Raw genomic sequence first — 18,820 nt, forward strand, 5'->3', positions numbered from 1 at the left:
TATCATATCCTTTTCTTTATATAGCATATTATTTTACATAAGCAGCAAGGAGCAAATTGTTAAAAAAATGAGCAATGGGAAACTGAAAATTTCATATTTTCCCCTAAGCACTCAAACTAGTTGGATATGACATTTAAAAATACTAAAGTTGAGTCATATATCAGAAATAAGTTTGCACCAGATAATTATTTAAAAAAGAAGCACTAGCATAGCTAGCGTGTGTGTCGCTCGGGGCAGCCCTCCAGTTTGCCACCCACTGGACCCAACAAAAACACATATTGCCTACAGCAGACCCAAAAGTGCCACCTGGGGTGGACTGCCCCTACTGTGCCCCACAAGCTACACTAGTGAAAAGAAGTATTTGTAACTTTTGTCTTTATGACACCTTCATATTTAGGACGTATTCTGATTTAGGTGACTTTGTTCCTTTACTTATTTTTTCTTTAACCCTTTCGTTACCAACCCGGCTGAAACCAGCTCTGGCTCTGTAGCACAAATGCCTTGTTTATATAAGTTTTGAATTAAAATCTTCCACCAAACCTTAGTCAGAATTTATGTTGATAACACTAGATTAATGATAACTAAGTTATTTTACTAAATTCTTTGTTATATTTAAAATAAACTGAAAGAAACACAGAGCATCTCAAAATAAATAGAGTAACGAAAGGGTTAAATGAACTTAACAAATATAACTAATTTGAGACACTAGTTAATCTGAATCTACAATGGCATTAATGAATACTTAGAATAATTTTTTAAAATGCCACGAAAAAGGAAAGCAAAAATATTTTTATTGTATATGTCTGAGGGGGAAGAAGAGGACTGCACAAAAACCTGATGGGAAGAGGAGGAGGGTTCTCAGTTAAGAAAGCTGGATAGATGGTGTTTGGTTTGGGGTAGTTAGTACTGTATAAAGAAGGTTCAAAGAGCTTGGAATGCTTGGTCTGTTTTCAGAAATTGTGGGTCCATGCATATTGGAGGACTGCATATTTTGTGTGTGTGTGTGTGTGTGTGACAGAGAGGGGGAGAAAGAGAAAGAGATAGGGGAGAGAGCGAGAGAGAGAAAGTAAGAGGTGGGGAGAAAGAGAAAGATGGAGAGGAAGGAGAGAGAGAGAGAGAGAGAAGAATGGTTGCTGCAACAAGCACAAGAAAAGAAGATCAGCAATATAGACTACATATGGTGCAAAAAACCCCACCATACAGTAGCACCAATTAATTAATATCACAGAATTTCTTACTATATTCCTTCCATTAATTCTTTAACTGGTTTTAATCATTGGACTGTGGCCATGCTGGGGCACCACCTTCCAGGACAAAGCTGATTACATCAACCTAAGTACATGTTTTATCAACTATGGAAGAATGAAAGGCAAAGTGGACCTGAGTGGGGTTTGAACTCAAAACATAGAGATAACCAAAATACTACAGGTATTTTGTCCATGCTCTACTGATTCTGCAGTTTGCTCCACCCACTTATATCAGTTGTATTTTTTTTATTTACAAAATGACTCTTAGAAGAACTACAGAAAGTTGAGATTGTAAGACCTAAATGGAATTTATCAGGAATAACACACCATGTATAAGGTGGCGGTGGGAAGTTACGTTACATTGAAATGGAAAGGTGAAGGGAATAAAGATGGATGATTCTATGAATATTCTCATGTTCTTACAGATCGGTAAATGAGTATTTGATTAACAGCAAAGAGAAGAGGCAGGTAATGCAGAAGAGGGTGAAATATAATGAGTTGGATCACATAATTTGGTTAGTAATCATTTTGACCATTAATAAGCCAATTATATAACATTTCATTTTCTTGTTTTGATAAGTGTACACTTGCATCAAGGCTGAGTTACATTATCCATGTGCAGTTAATAAATCTGTTTTGCAACTATGTGGTTGAAGGTTCAATCCCACTGTATGGCATCTTAGACAAGTATCTGCTACCACAGCTTCAGATTGACCAAAAGCCTTCTGAGTGAAATCTGGTAGATGGAAACTGTGCGGATGCTTATCAGGGAGACCATCTCTGTTCTTGAATGCTAAATTTAATCCTATCTTCAACACACAATCTGAGATAAAGTGCAACAGAGGAATAAATAACCATTCTTCTGATGGAGAGAAAAAAAAGATTTTTGTTGGGGAGTTTTACCCTTCAAAACTTAATTTTAAATGAAATAAAAAGTTAAGTTTGAAGTGTTTTCAATGTAAGATTTTTAAAAGTAAAAGCTGATTAAATATGCTGATAATGAAAGTTACCTAATTATGATTTAGAATATAAAGTGGATAAATACACAGGAGGCAGCGTTGCAGAAGAGACGTTATAGTTGGCGAAATAAAAGGTTTGGTACTAAGGGTTTTAAGCAGAAACAACAAAGTGAGCTGTTTAATCCATTTGTTGATCTGGATATGATGAAGGCTAACAGATAAGGTGAACAAGGCATGCAAACTACAACAGTAAAATTTCAAAGTGGGTTGAATAATGATGGGAAAATATATAACAGTATGTAGTTGATGGATGATACAAGTAGGTGAGGAGACTACAAAAGAGTGAGGGTGTGTTGAGTATTAAAGTGGACACTTAAACGGTGTCCTCCTGGCCTCAGCAGTAGAAACCTTGAAATACACATGGTATGTTTTTTCTTTCTCATCATTGGTTTTCTGTCATACATGGTACACAAAAATTTAAATACTTGTCGATCATTCATTGATATGTATAGTTTTGTAAATACAATTTCAGAAACAAAAATTTAAAATTTTTTTTCAAGAAGTTTAAATCATGAAATCAAATGATTTAGTTTACACATTAACAGTAGCTTAGATTGTAAAAAATTCAAAACAGTACAGTCAACAATTCAAACAACTCTTCACTCCAGAAAAGACTAGTAGAAACTTACACATTTACCAGAGACTAAGATAGTAAAATACAGGATAATAAATTGTAAGTAATAAATAAAATATGACACCATAAATTGGAGGAAAAAAAATCCTACAGTAACAAGGTTTATTTTCACAGTTGTAAAATTTCTTTTTGGTAAAAACTGGAGGTGTGTCAATTTCACAGTGGAGATGTCAATTGTAGATCTAGGGTAGTTTCAGCTGAAGATTAGGGGAGTGGTGTCTGCTAAGGATTGTAAAGTGTTGCCACAAGTCAGCTGTGGAGTGGTGTAAGTTGGGGGCCGTAGGGTGGTGTAATTATAGATAAGGGGCTGTATCAGTTGAAGAAGGTGATGTAGTATCCATTGTGTAATGGTGTGAGGCTTGGATTGTAGTGCAGTGTTAGTTGTGAATTGCAGAGGAGCGTTGGTCATGCATCAGAGAGTGTGTCTGTTAAGGAATGTGAAGCAGTGTCATTAGTCAATTAAGAAGTGGTGTTAGTTGTGGAATGGTGATGGCTATCAGTAATTTGTTAAGTAGCGTCCACTGTGAAATATGGATTGGTGTTTGTTGTGGATTGTGGAGTGAAATCAAGAGCAGATTGTGGTGTAGTGTCTATTGTAGATTCTTGAGTGGTGTTAGTTGTTGATTGTAAAGTGTTATCAGTTTGATAGTAGAGTGCTACCATTCGTATATTATGGGAAGTTTCAGGTAAGGATCGTGGGATGTTGTCTATTGGGAATTGTGAAGTGGTGCTTGTTGTGAATTATGAAAACCTTGAAATACACAGAGCACATTTCTTCTTTCTCATCATTGGTACATGTCATACTTTGTAAACATACATTTAAATACTGGCCGATCATTCATTGATATGTATAGTTTTGAAAAAAACGATTTGGGAAACAAAAATTTTAGATATAAGAAGAAGTTTAAATAACGAAATCAAATTTTTTAGTTTACACACTGATAATGAAGTTTAGGTTGTAAAAATTTCAAAACATTACAATTAACAAAATAAACAGATTTTTCATTCCAGTAGAAACTTAAGCATTTATCAGAGACTGAATATAGCAAAATACAGAACAGTAAACTGTAAGTAATAAATAAAATACGATTCTATAAATTGGAGAAAAAAAATAATAAATTCCTATAGTAACAAGATTTATTTTCACAATTGTAAAATTTGTTTTAGGAAAAAAAATTGAACCTCACTTCATCAATTTTGCAAAAAAATGTTTTTTTTGAAAATATGGACGTAATCACAATTGCTTGAGATATGGTTAGTGGTTAAGATGGCTTGGTTCAGTAACTAAAGAGGAGAAAGTATCAAAGAAATATAGCTTTTGTTTGTTTGAATTTTCTTACTAAAAGTTTTAATTTATTTCAGTTTTACTTTGAATGCATAAAGGTGATGAACTTTGAATTTTGTTATGTCATCTTTTCGTGTTGAATGTCTATGTTGCCTGTAACATTATACTCTGAATTACCGGATGGAGGTTTCGTACCTGGTAACAAATAGAAACAGCAGTGTAAGTTAGTGTGTTTGAGAATTTCAATGAAGCAATATTATAAAATCACACAGCCTCACATGACCATACACCAATAAAAACCATGCATAAGAATTTACTAAGATAAATTTCCCATCTGCAAATTATAAATATTATGATTATTGTGTAACTCCAAGCATCCTGAAACAGCTGTCGAGTTGAGAAATTATGTATTTTCTTCTTCATCATCATCAGCAAAAGACATTAAATGATGATGATGATGACAAAGAAGAAGAAAATACATAATTTCTCAACTTGACAGCTGTTTCAGGAAGCTTGGAGTTACACAATAATTACAATATCCATAATTTGCAGATGGAATATGCAAAAAGTTTTGGGAATGCAACCACTAAACAGTAATACAGATATATTACAATATATATATATATGCCCTGTGCTAGTAGGGTGCTAAGAGCACCATCCGAGCGTGACCATTGCCAGAGCGGCTAACTGGCTTCCGTGCCGGTGGCATGTAGCAGGCATCATTCAAACGGGATCGTTATCAGCATCGCCTTACTGGCACCAGTGCCGTTGGCATGTGTAAAAATTTGAGCGAGGTCGTTGCCAGTACCGTCTGACTGGCCCCCATGCCGGTGGCACATAAAAGCACCCACTATGCTCTCGGAGTGGTTGGCATTAGGAAGGGCATCTAGCTGTAGAAACTCTGCCAGATCAAGACTGGAGTCTGGTGCAGCCATCTGGTTTGCCAGCCCTCAGTCAAACCGTCCAACCCATGCTAGCATGGAAAGTGGACGTTAAATGACGACAACGATGATGATATATATGTCACCACATGATCAAGTCATTACAAGATCATATCATTACATAACCACAAAAACACATGATACCTTCCTTATATCAACTCGTTATACAACCATTAGTGGATAGTTGTGGAAAATTCATATATGAAAAAGTGTTCAATTTTATAGTTAACTACATATGACAAACTGTATTTAAACCTTCCTTTACCATATTGTAATGCATTGTCTTTGCTTCAAGAAAAAAATTAAGAATTTACTAAGATAACTTCTAAATTATTAAGCTGGTTTTTGGAATATAAATTAACATGAAAACAGTTTAAAACAGGGAATTTGTATCATTGAACCAAGAGTAGTTTCAGGCAGGTTAGTATCAAAAAGGTTAAAGGGATTAACATGATGAAATATCATTTAATAAATAATGAAATATATATATATATTTCATTTTTGGATTTGGTTTGCAAGATTCTTTATGGGAGTTCGTGTGTTGAAGCATATTCTGTTGTGTCTGTTGAAGCATATTTTGTTGTGTCTGTTGGGTCAAGACTATTGAAAAGGTTGCAAGACGCAATAAAATTTTAGGAAAATAAAAATAAGAAATAAGTGGAAATTTTACCAGTGAGTGTGTTACATTATAAGGCACAAAAAGAAAATGACTCTCCCCAGACACAACGAAATATATATATACTGTTATATAAAATATTTATACATGAATAGTTAAACTGATAATACATGTTTATGTGTCTATTCAGTATTCAGCTAATTAAATGACTTGTCAGTGTTTAAATGAAACAGAAAGACATAGTGAAAGCATCATAACAGCTAATTGCCTCTGATGTGAGTATCATGGGGAAGACAAACAGAAAAGACAAACTGTCAATCAGTTATATTAGATATTGTCAGATGACAATGCTATCAGCAGATTTCATTATCTCTATATAAAGCTGAAGTTGTCCGAGTATGGCAGGTTTGGTAGCCTTCAACTAACACTATCTCCTCCGAGACCCTGCGACGCAAGTTGACCAAAATTGAGAGTATGATAGAAGAAGGCTTGCTCTTCCTTCGGTAGAAGAAAAAATTTAAATCGGACCATGTTAACACCAAAAATTATTTACATCAAAAAGGTACTTTTTTTCTATGAAAATCCCTATTTTTTACGATTTTTTGACTGCTGTGTCACTATTTTTCGGTGTATTTCAACCAGAAAAATGTTCACTTGAAGAGAATAACAAGCTACATAATGCAAAATTTTTACTTTTCAAAAATTCTAATTCTAAAGGGTCGAAACAAACCTGAGCAACGCTGGGCGATACTGCTAGTAATAGGATAAAGAGTAACATAGATGCAGGTATGGCTGCATACAACAGTAAACTCTTAAACTGTACTACCCCCAAACAATCAATTATAACATGCTATTCATTCAGTCTACATTATTTCAGACATTCACTTCAACCATGTTATAATCTCAGTAGTATTTCAGATACATACCCCTACCATGCTGTAGTCTTACCTATAACATGGCAGTAGGGTGGGGTATCTGTGTGATGTTTGGGGTGGTACAAATTGAAAGTACAGGGTGTGGCAGAAAGGCTGCCCCAATTTCAAAGGTTATTAAAAAAACAAACTCTTCAACGACAAATACATGATGCTCTCCACCCAAAGCCATGGTGGGTACTACCTGAAACAAAACAAAAAATGGCATTTAATGAACTTCATAGAAGTACAAAGTTTCTTCGTGCATCTTCATGTGTTTGTTTTTTTATTAACCTTTGAAATCGGGGCAACCATTCTGCCACACCCTGTATGACATGGTAGAAGTGTGTTTTCGAGGTGGGGGAGATTGAGAAAATATCATGCCAGACCCTCGCTTCTAGCATGTTATATTCTCATCCCAGTGTTCAGTGTTCAAGTCACAGAAAAGGATGCAACTCTTGCTGCCTAAAAGCAATGATATGAGACAATCTTGGTGGTACCTTCTCCAATTTGGCATACATGCTTTTGAGATTGTTAATCTGTTCAATATGTGCTTCAGGATGTCTGTACAGATAATCCATGATGGTGTTAGTGGCTAAGAAGATCCCCTGGATTACTGGGAACACTTGTACATCACAGCTAATATTTAACAAAGGCTTCTCTGTAAAATAAAAAACAAGAAACAATAGTTTCAATACAGAGAATAAAAGGAAAAGATCTTCATCACAGAGAGAGAGAAGAAGAGAGAGTAACAAAGACTGAAAGAAAATACAGAGTGAAAGAAGAGGGGAAGAGCTAGGAAAAGAGAGGGAGAGAGGACATATATATTCTGTGATATAATGATATACCTCACATACTACATAAGTATGTGTCTAGCATTCAGTAAATATTTCTTGATATATGTATTTATGTAGTAGACATTATATATTACAAGATACATGTGTATAGTGAAAAAAGAATATATATATATATTACAATTAATAAGAGGAATGATCACTAAGTGGATTCCTATATGCTAGAGATAGATGTCAAATTGCCTTACTACAAAGAGTGTGTTCTCTTTTCTTATATATATATATATATATATATATATATATATATAAAAAGGAAATGAAGAAAATGCTGACAAAATAATTTAAGTAAGGGAGAGTGTATTTAATTAGGTGAAAGTTCTTTACCGGTTGCGCATTTGTTATGCTTATCAAAAGATATTTTTTTAAGAGAGATAGAGTTCCTTTCTGATTGATTTTTTTTTTCTTATAAGAGAAAAAAAATCAATCAGAAAGGAACTCTATCTCACTCAAAATATCTTTTGATAAGCATAACAAATGCGCAACCGGTAAAAAGAACTTTCACCTAATTAAATACACTCTCCCTTACTTAAATTATTTTGTCAGCATTTTCTTCATTTCCTTTTTTTATATATCACAACTCGTGTTCCACATCTCCTTTTTTAAATATATATATATATATATATATATATATATATATATATATAATATATATATATATTTCATGATGTGTGTTGAGGTGTAGGCCACATAACATATATGGGTAGTGTACTAACTTACCTTTTAGATTCTTTGATAACGATTCAAAGAGTATGGTTCCCTTGTGAAGGACACTGGTACACAATGTTGACAGATACTGTTCTCGTTTGCTAACTGGCTTTGTATTGCTTAAAAGTTTCTGGAAAATACAAATAAGCACAAATGTAGAAGTTAAAAACCTGATTCATTTATCAATGTCATCAACAGAGAAGAATCAACCCATCACCTACCAAGTCATTTAAGGTATGTATATATGGATTTTAGACCAAAACCTTTTTCTCAAATATGAAGTTTTTAAAAAGCAATCTTAATTCTTCACTTAGACTTATGGCAGGTATCTCTTTGTTACTAATCTCACATTGACAACTCAGTTACAAACTGAGAACTGCCTACTCATCCATAACTCAGATTCATTCTTCCATTATAGACTAAGAGCTACACACTCTCCCACCGATACCAGTTATAAATGAGGACCAGCTTCCAAGTTATCAGACAGCTTTCATTCATCTTTCAGTTATACACTGAAGCCTGCCTTCATCCCATCAAATACTTCAACCTGAGAGATTTCTTGGAGATACATGGCATGTTATATAAATCTGCCAATTTATTGTATCTGTAAAGCATGAAACTGTTTGTAGCCCTTTTATAAATTGTGTATATTAAGTGATATTTATCTCTCACTGGATGGAGTACATTTTTTTTCACTGATCCTACCTTTAACAGAACTGTAAACTATATATATATATATCCAAATAGAGGTTGAAATAACCCCCCTAAGGGATAGAAAAAATAGAAAATATCCAATGACTTACTGGTGTGTTACCTATTATTTTGTTGTGAATAGTAATGTTCCTAAAATAATAGGTTTAAGTATAAATCTTGGTTTATAAATATACGAATTAAAATCCAGAAAATGGAGAAGTAGCGTTAATATAATTTATTAACTGCAAAAAATCAAAAATGTTGAATTTTTACAGTTAAACTATATTAATACTACTTCTCCATTTTCTGGATTTTAATTTATATATGTATATATATATATTTATATATATTGGCCTACTCGCTTAGCCAGTGGGGTGGCGTCATTTGAAGGCTAAAACAATGTGAAGCGCATTGTGACCAGCGATGTGTAGCAACATCTGATAGCCTGGTCGTCACGGTGATATATTTATATATATATATATATATCATCATCATCATCATCATCATTTAATGTCTGTTTTCCACGCTAGTATAGACTGGATGGTTTGACCAGAGCTAGGAAGGTAGGAAGCTGCACTAGGTTCTAGTCTGATTTGGCTTGGTTTCTATGGCTGGATACCCTTCCAAACACCAACCACTTTAGTGTGTGCTGGGTGCTTTTAACATGGCACAGGTAAAGAGTTCTTGCAGGGTGATCCTCTTCACCAGTATATTTATATATATATATATATATATATATATATATATATATGTATATGTATATGTGTGTGTGGAGGCGCAAAGGCCCAGTGGTTAGGGCAGCGGACTCACGGTCGTAGGGTCGCGGTTTTAATTCCGAGACTGGGCGTTGTGAGTGTTTATTGAGTGAAAACACCTAAAGCTCCACAAGGCTCCGGCAGGGGGTGGGTGGTGATCCCTGCTGTACTCTTTCGCCACAACTTTCTCTCACTATTTCCGCTGTTGGCCTGCTCGCTTAGCCAGCGGGGTGGCGTCATTTGAAGGCTAAAACAATGCGAAGCGCATTGTGACCAGCGATGTGTAGCAACATCTGATAGCCTGGTCGGTCACGGTGATATATATATATATATATATATATATATTATATATATATATATAGAGAGAGAGAGAGAGAGTTATAACTCAATCAACATTCTCACTGGTCAAAAAGGATAAATATCCATCTGTTAGACGTCCATTAATGTTATATCGCCTGGAGAAATGAATCCATGAAGATGATCAATCTGATATCCACAGATTCTATGGACTACACATCATCCTTGGAATATGGACTGTAATCTTAAGAGACGCATGATTTGTGGAAACATGCATAGTGATGCATTAAAGGTTTTTAAATTCCATCCTAGGATTATTGTTATTATTACTATATATATTTCCTCAGGGTAACCCCATAAACCAACCTTCACCAGGAAAAAATATAGACTGCTCTACCTCTTAGAGTGAGCTTGTTCTCCAGATTTATGTTTTTCTAAAAATGATATATATACACACACACATCCCATAAAGAGGGTGTCTTCAGATGTGACTCTATAACACACTCTCTCCCACCGATACCAGTTATAAATGAGGACCAGTTTCCAAGTCATCAGACAGCTTTCATTCATCTTTCAGTTATGCACTGAAGCCTGCCTTCATCCTGTCAAATACTTCAACCTGAGAGATTTCGGTTGCTACTATAAAACTGTTGTAAAAGATGTATGAATACTTACAACTAGAGCAGCATGTGCCATTTGATTCACAACCATTTTCTCAGCAAAACAATTATTATCTTCTTGGTCAAATAGTTGCCATGAACTAAAAGAAAAGAATGCATTATTGTAGAATAGGGACACCAGATGATTGAAGGAATTCAACTGAAATAAGGAATGGTCACATTGCTAGTAGACAGGAGTCAATTCAAAGATAAATTAAATACAACTCAAAGAGATCTATTTGGTAAAAAAGCAGACTAATGATAACTTCCCAATTCTGAGAGCTGTGTCTCTGATACAATGTTCCATTTAGAGCCACGTGCTCTTTTACTTGTTTCAGTCATTTGACTGCAACCATGCTGGAGCACCACCTTTAGTCGAGCAAATTGGCCCCAGGACTTATTCTTTGTAAGCCTAGTACTTATTCTATCGGTCTCTTTTGCCAAACCGCTAAGTTACGGGGACATAAACACACCAGCATCGGTTATCAAGTGATGTTGGGAGGGTCAAGCACAGACAAACAAACACACATATATATATACATATACATATATACGACAGGCTTCTTTCAGTTTCCGTCTACCAAATCCACTCACAAGGCATTGGTCGGCCCAAAGCTATAGTAGAAGACACTTGCCCAAGTTGCCACGCAGTGGGACTGAACCCGGAACCATGTGGTTGGTAAGCAAGCTACTTACCACACAGCCACTCTTATGCTATTTGTAGTTTATAAATATAACACATCAACATCATTTAATGTTCACTCTTCTATGGTTCCATGGGACAGACATAATTTGTTGAGGCAGGTTTTCTACAGCTGAGTGTCCTTCCTGTTGTCAACCCCTATTTCTTTCCAGGCAAGGTAATATTTCCCCATAGCCAGACATGTTTTTCATAGAAGACTGGCAATAAACAACATCACTTGTATGATGATAATCCTTGCTTACATTAACACAAGTCAAGACAAGAGTACACACACACACACACACACACACACACATTATTGGCTTATTTCACTTTCCATCTACCAAATCCACTCACAAGGCTTTGGCCAGCCTAGAGCTATAATAAAAGACACTTGCCCAAGGCACCCATGCAGTGGGACTGAGCCCAAGACCAAAATGGTTGGGAAGCAAACTTCTTAACCACACAACCGTGCCTGCACTTACACACCAGCAAAGAATTCTTTCTCATATTCTTTACAAAAGTTAGATCAAACATATTTTATATTATATAACATTTCATTAAATCATGAAACAATACAATACTAACAAAAATAAATATGCAGTAAAACTAGAACAATATTAATCAATAATGAATATTTTCTTATGGAGATGTACTTGCATAGCAAGTGACCTGATCTGAGATCGTGTGCTGGAACAAAAACAATTGCAGCGTGGAAGGTGTTTATAAGCCATTTAAGAAACACACAAAAACCGTTAGATTCACTTCAACATTTAAATTTAATTTGTCAAAATATTTTCATCACTTTGAGACTGCGACCTGTTCACTGACAAAATTTTCTTCATTTACTTTTATTGCAGCAAGTATGGGAGATAACTCTGGATACATTTCTGACTTATTTGATCTCATCAGCATGTAGCCTAGCCTTATTTCTAGTTAACATTTTAATACTGATGCATTAACAGTGCTAATACCAACCTAATTATTCTATAGAGAATTTACTTACCTTATTTGTAACTTTCTTGAAAGCATTGCTTCCAGAGATGCAGCACATTCTGATCCATCGTTATAGCAGAGAAGATCGTAAAGGATATCCCATGCTGCACTAGGATAGTGACAGACAAGATGGTGGAAGAGTAACTGGCAAACAGAGAAAAACAGAACATTAGAATGGATTAGTATAACAGGGAAGTGGGTAGAGATAATCTCTGAGGCTATCCTAGGGTAGTAACAATATATAATTCAGTCATGCTGGTAAAAATATACAGCTACAAGCATGGCTGTGGGGTTAAGAAGCTTGTTTTGCAATCATGTGGGTTTGGGTTCAGTCCTCCTACACAGTACCTTGGGCAAGTGTCTACTATAGCCTCAGGTTGACCAATGTCTCGTTAGTAAATATGGTAGATAGGAACTGAGTGAAAGTCCATTGTGAGCGTGTGTGTGTGTCACCATCATCATCATCATCATTGTTTAACATCCGTTTTCCATGCTAGCATGGGTTGGACGGTTCAACTGGGGTCTGGGAGGCCAGAAGGCTGCACCAGGCTCCAGTCTGATCTGGCAGTGTTTCTACAGCTGGATGCCCTTCCTAACGCCAACCACTCCGTGAGTGTAGTGGGTGCTTTTTACGAGCCACCGGCACAGGGGTCAGGGGTGGCTGGCAAACGGCCACAATCGGTTGGTGCTTTTACGTGTCACCGACACGGATGCCAGTCAGGCGGCGCTGGCATCTGCCACGTTCGGACAGTGCTTTTTACATGTCACCGGCATATATATATATATATATATATATATATATATATGTATGTATGTATATGTGTGTTTTGCTTGTTTTCCTACCACTTCTTGACAACTGGTGTTGGTTTGTTTACATCCCTGTATCTCAGCAATTCAGCAAAAGAGACTGACAGGATAAGTACCAGACTTAAAAATAAACATGGGGTTTGATTTGTTCAACTAAACCCTTCAAGGTGGTGCCCCGGCATGGCCACATGCCAAGGATTGAAACAAGTAAAAGATAAGAAAAAAACAGATAAATCCCAGAATTTTTCCGTATAGATGAGAATTTTAAGTTGAATGTAAGAGCAAGGATTAAAAGATTCGGCAAATAAATGTGTTGTGGATTTACCTTCAAGCAAATATTACTCTGGAGACTAGAAAACTGGAAAGAAAAAAAAAAAAGACAAAAACAAAACAGATATAAATTTCAGAGAATAAGGAGGGGGGGGGGTGTAAGAACAGAATTTAGAAAACAAAGATAATAAAAACAAACAAAATACTATAGGATACATTTACATTTCTTCTACAACTACTACTACTACTGCTGCTGCTTGCACTGCTACTACTACTGCTTCTGCTGCTGCTGCTACTACTACTGCTTCTGCTGCTGCTGCTACTACTACTACTGCTGCTGCTGCTTGCACTGCTACTACTACTGCTTCTGCTGCTGCTGCTACTACTACTGCTTCTGCTGCTGCTGCTACTACTACTACTACTGCTGCTGCTTGCACTGCTACTACTACTGCTTCTGCTGCTGCTACTACTGCTGCTTCTGCTACTACTACTGCTTCTGCTGCTACTACTGCTTCTGCTGCTACTACTGCTTCTGCTGCTACTACTACTACTACTACTACTGCTGCTGCTGCTTGCACTACTACTACTACTACTACTACTACTACTACTACCGCTGCTGCTGATCATCATCATCATTGTTGTAGTTGGTGGAGGTATGCGGCTTAGTGGTTAGGGTTTTGGACTTACAGTTGTAAGATTATGGTTTTGGTTCCTGGACCAGGCAATGCATTGTGGTCCGGAGCGAAACCCTTCATTTCGCTTTGTTCCAGTTAATTCAGCTGGCAAAATTGAGTAATCTTGCAATGGTGCAGCATCCCTTAAAGGGAGGAATATTTGTGCCACAGAAACCAGGAAACCTTATGAGTCTATATTGACTTGAGAAGGATCTGTCAGCCTCATCACCATCATTGTTTAACATCCACCTTTCATGCTAGGATGAATCAGATGGAATTTGTTGAGGCAGATTTTCCTACACATAGATGCTCTTCCTGTCACCCACCATCACCTGTTCCCAAGAAAGGTGATATTTTCCAATGACCAGGCATGTTTCCATGGAAGAGTTGAAATGAAGGACACTGCAAGATGGTGACACATACTTACAGCCATCATGTGATGTCAAGGCAAGGAGAGAGTAATGCACAGAAATTAATAAGGCAGCAAGATGGCAGAAACATTAGCACGCTGGGCGAAATGCTTAGGTATTTCGTCTGCCGTTACGTTCTGAGTTCAAATTCCGCTGAGGTCGACTTTGCCTTTCATCCTTTCGGGGTCAATAGATTAAGTACCAGTTACGCACTGGGAACGATGTCATCGACTTAATCCCTTTGTCTGTCTTTGTTTGTCCCCTCTATGTTTAGCCCCTTGTGGTCAATAAATAAATAAGAAATTAATAAATGTATAAAGGCACAGGTGTGGCTGTTTAGGTGAGAAATTTACCTCCCATCAACATGGTTTAAGGTTTAGTCTCACAGCATGACATCTTCTACTATAGCTCTGGGCTGACCAAAGTCTTGTAAATGGATTTTGGTAAACTGAAAGAAGCTCATATGGATATATCTATATCTATGCATGCACATGTGCGTGCTTGTGCTTCTTTTCTTTGCAATCGCACGACAGTTGTAAATAGGGGTCTCTGTCATAAAAGCAGTGTCATGTCATCATTCATTTCCAATATTCTGTCTGGCCATGGGGACATATGCCTAATGTATATGCCCTAAGAGGTCATGAATAGTGACTTCAGTTTAACCCTTTTGTGACCAACCCTGCTGAAACCGGCTCTGGCTCTGAGTACAAATGTCTTGTTTTCAAAAGTTCTGAATTAAAATCCTCCACCAAACCTTAGCCACAATTAATGTTCCTATTACTAGCTTAATGATAACTAAGTTATTTTGCTAAATTCTTTGTTATATTTAAAATTAATTGAAAGAAACACAGATCACCTCAAAAGAAATATGGTAATGAAAGGGTTAAAGGAATCTTTTCCAGACAAAAGACTGCAGCTCTTGGAGTTTAACAACACGTGTACATTAACCCTTTCATTACCAACCCAGCTGAAACCACCTCTGGCTCTGTAGTACAAATGTCTTGTTTTCATAAGTTTTGAATTAAAATCTTCCACCAAACCTTAGACATAATTTATGTTTCTAACACTAACTTAATGATAACTGAGTTATTTTGCTAAATTCTTTGTTATATTTAAAGTAATTGAAAGAAACACAGAGCATCTCAAAATAAATACAGTAACAAAAGGTTTAATATGGTCATATAGGTGATATTGTGAGAAGTAAAGTCAATCTGAGAACATTCTGATGTTAACTTACCTGTTTTAGTGAAGATAAAAGGGGTAAAGAATGGACAAAATGTGCAGCCCAGTTTCTCACTTCGTTGATGTCATCTTGTAATAAATACAAAGCTGTGTGGAAGATTCTGGAAGAAATAAAAAAATATATTTGGATGATTGAAGGAACTTATTGAAGTGTAACAGATACTGCATTGATAGGATGGATACAGAAGGGTTTTGGGGTAGCACTCACTCCTGCCTGTGTTGCAGCCCCCAACTGGTGGGACACCTACTTGACTTGCTTGAGGGGATGCTCCAAACTGATGGACGAATAGGATATAACCTGCCTTACTACTGTTTATAATAGAGTAAATTTACAAGATGTCCCAGGATGAGGTTGTATATTTATATGGAGCTGTTCAACTTAGAAGTGAACTGTGACTAAATAACAACAGATACAAGGTCTGATCAATAAGTATCTGGACTGTTGTCATAGTAACAGAGCTAAAGCACTCAAAGTAAAGTCGCTTGGCAAAGATTGACCTTGAACTCTGCTGTGCATGCACACTAAGTTTTAACATTCTAGCTAACCTCTGCTGTTTACAGCAGTGCTTGGAAGGAAGGTGTGTAGCGTGTGATCGTTGCATTGACCATGACAGAGAAAGTTGTTATGGCGACACCTGCTCAGAGGCCTACGCAAAGTTGCAGAAAGTGCAAGGAGAGGAGTGTATGAGTGTATGAGTGATACAGACGTTTCCAAGATGGCTGGAAAAATGTCAATATTGATAAATGTCTGGAAGTTCCACAACCAGCAGAACTGAGAAAAACACTACAGATCATCATCATCATCATCATCATCATCATTTAACGTCCGTTCCCCATGCTAGCATGGGTTGGACGGTTCGACCGGGATCTGGGAAGCCAGAAGGCTGCACCAGGCTCCAGTCTTGATCTGGCAGAGTTTCTACAGATGGATGCCCTTCCTAACGCCAACCACTCCGTGAGTGTAGTGGGTACTTTTTACGTGCCACCTGCACAAGTGCCAGACGAGGCTGGCAACGGCCACGATCGGATTGGTGCATTTTACGTGCCACCGGCACGGAAGCCAGTCGAGGCGGCACTGGCTTCGGCCACGATTCGGATGGTGCTTTTTACGTGCCACCATCCGAATTGTGGCCGCACCATCCGCGAGTTGTCAGAGGAAGTGTGGCTTAGTTACATTTCAGTTCAGTCCATTATCAGTGAGATGCAGAATGTGAGAAGACAGGGCCCTTTGAATTACAGGTACAACACATTTTCGCCAGCTGAGTAGACTGGAGCAACGTGAAATAAAGCGTCTTGCTCAAGGACACAACATGCTGCTAGGTATCAAACTGACGACCTTACAATCGTGAGCTGAATACCCCTAGCCACTGAACCATGTGTTTTCACACACAGTATCTGGACTGTTGTCATAGGGTTAAACTGAAGTCACTATTCATGACCTCTTAGGGCATATACATTAGGCATATGTCCCCATGGCCAGACAGAATATTGGAAATGAATGATGACCTGATACTGCTTTTATGACAGAGACCCCCATTTACAACTGTCATGTGATTGCAAAGCAAAGAAGCACAAAAAAAAAAAAAACAAAAACACCATCCGTTCGTCAGCCTCGTCTGGCACCTGTGTCGGTGGCACATAAAAAGCACCCACTACACTCACGGAGTGGTTGGCGTTAGGAAGGGCATCCAGCTGTAGAAACACTGCCAGATCTGACTGGCCTGGTGCAGCCTTCGGGCTTCCCAGACCCCAGTTGAACCGTCCAACCCATGCTAGCATGGAAAGCGGACGTTAAACGATGATGATGATGATGATGATGATGATGAGTATATAAATGTTGACTGAACAGATATACTGGGTAAACGTTAAGTGGACAGCTTCACAATGCTACAGATATAGGCCTCTAGTTTTACTCTTAATGTAACTCATTATCTTTGAAAGTTTAACGAACAAGTGAATAGAAGTTCAATTACTTACTTGTATGAAATTTCTTTTTGAGATACTGGGGAGATACTTTTGGCCAAGAGGTTAATCGTGGAGAGTACAGCGTTACCAGCAATGGCTAAGGACTGGCTGAGTGCCATGCGTAGATTACTATCAACATTTCCCAATTGTTGGAACAGATAACTAGACCACATGAGGTAGAGCTCTTCAAACCTGGAACATTAAAAAGAAAAACAAAAAAAAGGGGTCAGAAACAAGAAAGAAGTAAATTTCCATTTACTTTTCATTTACGAAATATTTCTTTTCTTTTATGAAATATAATAGAACAGATATGTAGTAGTTATGATGCTAAGATGCTGGTCTTATATTCCCAGTGGCATAAGCTCAAACAGACTACTGATTTCAGGTTTTTTTAACAAGATGTGTAGTGCAGAAGACAGGCAGAGAGACTTGAACAGACATGGAGTAGAGAGGGATGTCATTGAAGAGGGTGTGAATGAGGGCAAAAGGACTTTGATAAACCTGACTGATTAACTGACAATAAATTGACTAATGATAATAAAAGTGCATGTGTTTATTATTGACATAATGACCCACCCAAGATTGCAGCAAAATTTGTTTCAACACATGGGGTTACATCAAATATCTTGCAAACCAAATACAATAATGAAATGTGTAGTGGAACTCCTTGGGAAAATAAAAATGCCAATCATTTTACAGAGTGTATCGGGTGTTTTTTACATAGCACCATCAGCAGTAAAGTCACTGAGTAACTTGCACAGGGCAAGATCCCCTCAACTGAGTGGGGAATGGCATTGAGGGTCAGAAAAAGGTGTCTTGCATTAGAAAAGAAACATGGCTCCCTCAGATGGAGAGAGAGAGAGAGATAGGGGATAGAAAGACAGTGAAGGTGTGATGGGGATGAGAAAGGGCCCATAAACCCAAATTCCAGGAAGGTGAATAAAGTGAAGTGGATGGGGAATTGGAGAGGGTGCATGGGTGGGTGAGCTCACAAAACTACAAAGGGAGAATGGGAGCTGGTGGTGGTGGTGGAATATGTTGTGTAGGCACAGGTAGAGGGAGGGGGCATTAGGAGGATATCTTGTAGGGAAGGGACACAACAGGGACATATTGTGTGCAGGTAGGTACAGGAGGGAGGAAGGAGGGGAGAGGAATACA

At 37.4% G+C, this 18,820-nt stretch overlaps 1 protein-coding gene across 1 annotated transcript in view; it reads right to left on the minus strand.

Moving 5' to 3' along the window:
• Window positions 1-669: 669 nt before the first annotated feature.
• LOC115210784 (thyroid adenoma-associated protein homolog) overlaps window positions 670-18,820 on the minus strand; it is a 112,302-nt gene continuing 94,151 nt past the window's right edge. Inside the window, exons 30-37 of the mRNA XM_029779511.2 lie at window positions 17,675-17,854; window positions 15,693-15,798; window positions 13,427-13,459; window positions 12,305-12,438; window positions 10,633-10,717; window positions 8,225-8,342; window positions 7,154-7,314; window positions 670-4,380 (exon numbers count right to left, since the gene is read on the minus strand). Of these exons, the coding sequence (XP_029635371.1) occupies window positions 4,330-4,380; window positions 7,154-7,314; window positions 8,225-8,342; window positions 10,633-10,717; window positions 12,305-12,438; window positions 13,427-13,459; window positions 15,693-15,798; window positions 17,675-17,854 (868 nt within the window). The 3' untranslated portion in view covers window positions 670-4,329. The remainder of the gene's footprint in view (window positions 4,381-7,153; window positions 7,315-8,224; window positions 8,343-10,632; window positions 10,718-12,304; window positions 12,439-13,426; window positions 13,460-15,692; window positions 15,799-17,674; window positions 17,855-18,820) is intronic.

The sequence above is a fragment of the Octopus sinensis genome, linkage group LG4 (assembly GCF_006345805.1).
Source record: "Octopus sinensis linkage group LG4, ASM634580v1, whole genome shotgun sequence".
NCBI lineage: Eukaryota > Metazoa > Mollusca > Cephalopoda > Octopoda > Octopodidae > Octopus > Octopus sinensis.